This window comes from Notothenia coriiceps, unplaced genomic scaffold, assembly GCF_000735185.1.
Source record: "Notothenia coriiceps isolate Sejong01 unplaced genomic scaffold, NC01 NC01_scaffold00023543, whole genome shotgun sequence".
Taxonomy (NCBI): domain Eukaryota; kingdom Metazoa; phylum Chordata; class Actinopteri; order Perciformes; family Nototheniidae; genus Notothenia; species Notothenia coriiceps.
In genome coordinates, this window is record NW_011356244.1 from 14,885 (window position 1) to 19,372 (window position 4,488).

At 40.0% G+C, this 4,488-nt stretch overlaps 1 protein-coding gene across 1 annotated transcript; it reads left to right on the top strand.

Moving 5' to 3' along the window:
• Nucleotides 1-431: 431 nt before the first annotated feature.
• LOC104954598 (proline synthase co-transcribed bacterial homolog protein-like) lies at nucleotides 432-4,090 on the top strand (the record flags this gene model as incomplete). The annotated part of the gene is made up of 6 exons (XM_010781747.1): nucleotides 432-468; nucleotides 545-606; nucleotides 699-873; nucleotides 2,292-2,394; nucleotides 2,519-2,661; nucleotides 3,687-4,090. Coding segments are annotated over 6 exons (676 nt in total), but the record flags the coding sequence as incomplete, so codon positions are not given.
• Nucleotides 4,091-4,488: the final 398 nt, after the last annotated feature.

The following is a 4,488-nucleotide window of genomic DNA, read 5'->3' on the forward strand; positions in this document are numbered from 1 at the left end:
GACCCCAGCATAGGCATATCATAGATTTAATGGGGAAATGATGGGAAATGTCCATTAAATTGATGGAACCTTGCAAAAGCCCCCATTGCACACTAATGAGTCTCACTTATTTTCATTGGATTGTGTTGAAATTTGTCTATGTTTTTATATCTATGTACACTTTGATTCTGTGTGCTTTAACATAGTCCTCACACATCATATAATTTGTTTGGTCTTTCTATAAAAAATTAGAGGACGCAGGAAACCTAACTGGTAAAGATATTTTGACTGTAGAGAGATTATTTAAATTACCCCTTTTTATGTTAAAATACAATTGTTATATCACTCCTTCAGCCAATTTTATGTTTCCTTTCACTGGCAGTATTTCTATCTCTGTATGATCCATTTGAGGCCTGTTTTTCATCATCATCTTCTCCTTTATCTCCTCTCAGGTTAGATGAACTTGTGAACAAAGCTTCTGATCCTCTGGTAAATTGATATATTTAATTAAAAGGTAGTTCTACTTTTTCCGCCATATCAAACAGTGTTTCTTTTCTTTTCCAAGATTTGGCCCTCATGTCCAGAAATCAGGTGGCACTTCATCGGCCATCTGCAGAAGAACCCCATGTGAACAAACTCTGCTGGTGAGTGCCCCCTCCCCCCAACCCGCTTCCTCTGCTGATATTGACAGCGTTTTCACTGAGTGGTGTGTTATCCAGGCGTGCCCAACCTGTGTGTGGTGGAGACTGGTGGACTTCTGCCACAGCTGGCGGACCGGGTTTGGAACGACTCCGGCAAGGACCGCTCAGAGGAGCCTCAGCCACCCAGAGGTTAACAGGTCGCATGGTGCAGCGCTCAACACCAGGCGGAAAAGAAACAGAGTACGTGCTCAAAGTTCAGGCGCACTTTGTTTCTGCTCAAAATATATCTGAAAAATTAAGACCATACCTCTTAGTGAGTCCCCATAAAGTGAGAATTTATGTTTAAAAAAGTTGAAATAGATGCAACAAACTATAGTTTTTTGTATTATAGAACCGAAATGTTCCCCCACACAGCTGATTTAAAAGAAGGCCAGGCTGCGGTCTTTCTAGCTCCTGCTGTGTTAATCTGAAATCGCGCATACTACTTTTCTTCTTCTTGCTATTTTATTTTTGTTTTGTTGTGTTTCTTCTTGTCTTCTCATTTTTTGTTTAAAGGGGCGGCCAGGCAAACAGCTTTTAGCGCGCAACTACCGCCCCCCTGGATGTATGATATAGTGTAATGGGATAACTCCTGCAGCCTTATAAAGTGTTGGAAGACTTTTTTCCCTTTGTACATAAAAAACTTTAGTGCCCCGGTCCCGCCCACAGGAAATGCTAGCGGAGGACTGAGGAGGGGAACCGAGGAGAGAGGAGGGGAAGCAGCAGGCGGTTAAAGAAATTAGAACTCCTCTCCTCTGAACGGTCATTTTAAAGAGACGTACATTAATGATGACAGGAGGCACAGCAGCCCTCTGTCTGATGGACAGATGTGTTCATGACGACTTATATATTTAATTGACAGTGCGATATAATGAGACAATAACAGGCTACAGATGCGGACATATACACACACATATTTACATAAATATATACAATTTCAGAATCAAACAAGTATGAGAGCACTCTCATAATAACGTAACACAATCAGAGACTGGATATATCCCCCCCCCTCTCTGGTCGCTGAAATGGGGAATTGAAATGACGGGCCAAAAGTTGTATTTACAAGTATTAAAAGTAAGCATAGGACACCAAACCAACTGAGACCCGTCTGTCCGCCGCATCTACGCACTGTACAACACACACACCTACACACTGTACCACACACACCTACAGCTCCTAAAGCATAATCAGGCTACAGCAGTTGTGTATTTTATTATGTGAAGCACTAAATGGCCTTGAAAAATACAGACTCTTTGTTTGTAGATATCTACTTAACTACAGCAAACAAATACAGAGAGTAATGTGGGGCCTGTTATACTGAGTGATCTATATTTTACACACTGCTCTGGTTTCTGCACGGACCTCACAGCTGTTCTCACTGTAAACATTGCGTCGCCGTTCAAGCGGTTAATAAAATAATATCCAGGGGATGCATGCAGAGCTGTCATTGGCTGAGATAAGTCCGGCCGTGCGTAACGCTTCCACCGTTCCCGGAAATGCATCCGTGGAGGAGCCGTGGACGACCCATCAGTGTCTCCTCGGTTAGAGCTCCTCCAGAGAGCCTCCTCGATGCTCGGTCCTCGATGTGCATTTAGAGAGATGAGATGTCCTTCAACATGGCACGCTGAAATCCATTTCCGGGTCACAACCGGAGGACCGAGGAGTCGAGGAGGGGAAATTAGAGTATTGAGAAACCTCTCTTGGCAGTGCCCAGGAGTCAAACTCACCTCTCCAGGTGCACACCACATTTTGTATATTTATTGTCCGTACCGGGACTCAAACCGTCGACCGCCCGGTTCCTGAGCAGCGTCCCTATGGGGAGTGATCCATGTTTGCTAACGGTCCGTATGTCCCTGCAGATAAACACGGGCTCCCCCCCGAGGACACGGTGAGCACGGTGCAGCACATCCTGTCCCACTGCGCCGCTCTGGACTTCTTAGGACTCATGACCATCGGTCGCTATGGATACGACCTCAACCTCGGCCCCAACCCAGACTTTCAGGTACAAAACACTAGAGCTATTTCATGTCCAGTAATAAGAATAGAAGTATAATAATAACATGACTATTGATTAAGCTTTTTTTCAACCTCTCAAATTTCCATAACACCTGCTATCCTCTGTTTAAGTCATTTTCAGTAACATTTCTTTGGGGTTTGGACTTACATAAAAATACATCAACTTGGGGTTTGATGGACTGTGATGGGTTATTGTAGGGAAAACAAAACAAAAATACTGATCATCAGATGAGCTGATGATTGAATGAAAATATTGATACGCTGCAGCCCTCTAAAAGGCTCTCATGAATAACACTTGGTTATGAGGCTGATGTGAAAATGATGTCTGCTGTATATCTACAGTAAACTAAAACTCTACACTGATACAAACGTGTGTCCTTCTCAAAGCAGATTGTTCTTATGCAAAATAATTAAAACCAAAAAAAAAATAATAATAACTCAACTTTGAAAGAACAAACACTAAATAGAAATTGATCTCCAACATTATTTTTTTAAAGACAGATCTGTATCTCAACTAGAAGGAGTCTAGATACATCTGCAAGGCTGGTATTATCTTTTGCAGACATTAAAGTGTTACAAAAATTACACATTAAGGTCTGACATATTAGGAACAGTGTTTTTCCACCAAAGAGCACTGACACACACACAGGTTTGAACTATCGATTGTATGGCTGATCACACTGTGTATTTGTTATTTATTAATATGCTATAAATCCCATCATCAGATATATATTTTTTAAAACTCGTAAATATTGATTTCATGATTCTATAGTTTTACTGTCATGTACACAATAGCTAGAGTATTAGTAGTTGTAGTTGTTGGTAATGAAAATCTTAATTCCCTCCAACAATGCAAAACACTAAATACTTTAGACAAAGAAATAGATAAGTAAAATAGTGCAAGTGAAAGTGATACAATTGTAAAATGCAGCATTAAGTTAATAGTGTAAGATGGAATAAGAATGCAGACTCTGGTACTGTGCAGTAGACTAAGGAGTGTGTGTGGTGCAGACGCTGCTGGGGAGCAGGCAGCAGCTGTGTGACGGCCTGCAGATACCTCTGGAGCGGGTGGAGCTCAGCATGGGGATGTCAACAGACTTCGACCACGCCGTGAGTATCGCTCCTCATCAGCACTTGGAACACAAATATCAAAGCAAAGCCAGATGAAATCCTTCTTTAGGTACGTTTTTTTTTTCAGGGTCACAAATTGACGGACACAAATTACGTATTTTAGTACCCAGTATTTAAGCATTTATTCAGTCGGACTACGTGAATTTGATTAATTTATAGAAGTGCATTACATATTTCTTTATGAATTTGTAAACCCTAACATTTTTTGATATGTTGTCCTTATGAAAGAAATGGTGGAGAGGGAGGGGGGTGGTCCTATCATTTTCTAAGTCAAATATCCATGCTGTTATCAAAGTGGGACTACTATGGATTTATAATTTATGAAAAATAAATAAATTGGCCATCAAATTTAACAAAAATAGGAGGAACATTTTAATCAGTTTGCTTTTTCATTTATGTGTGTGTTAATCCTCTTTGTATTTAATGAATGCATACATTTCAAAACAAAAAAGACTAATGCAAAAAATGCTTACATTTAAAAAAACCTTGTGAAGAAAAAACGGTAAAGTAAATGGCAAAAATATTATAAAAGTAGAGAAGCAAATTAAAACAGAAATATCAATTTCTGTCACATTTAATCATTTAAACTATGCAAATTATTTTAAATTATAATAATGTATTGTTATAGATCATTTATGTTCAAAGCATCTTCAGGGTCCCCAGTAGTTTTTTAAAAGCTTCT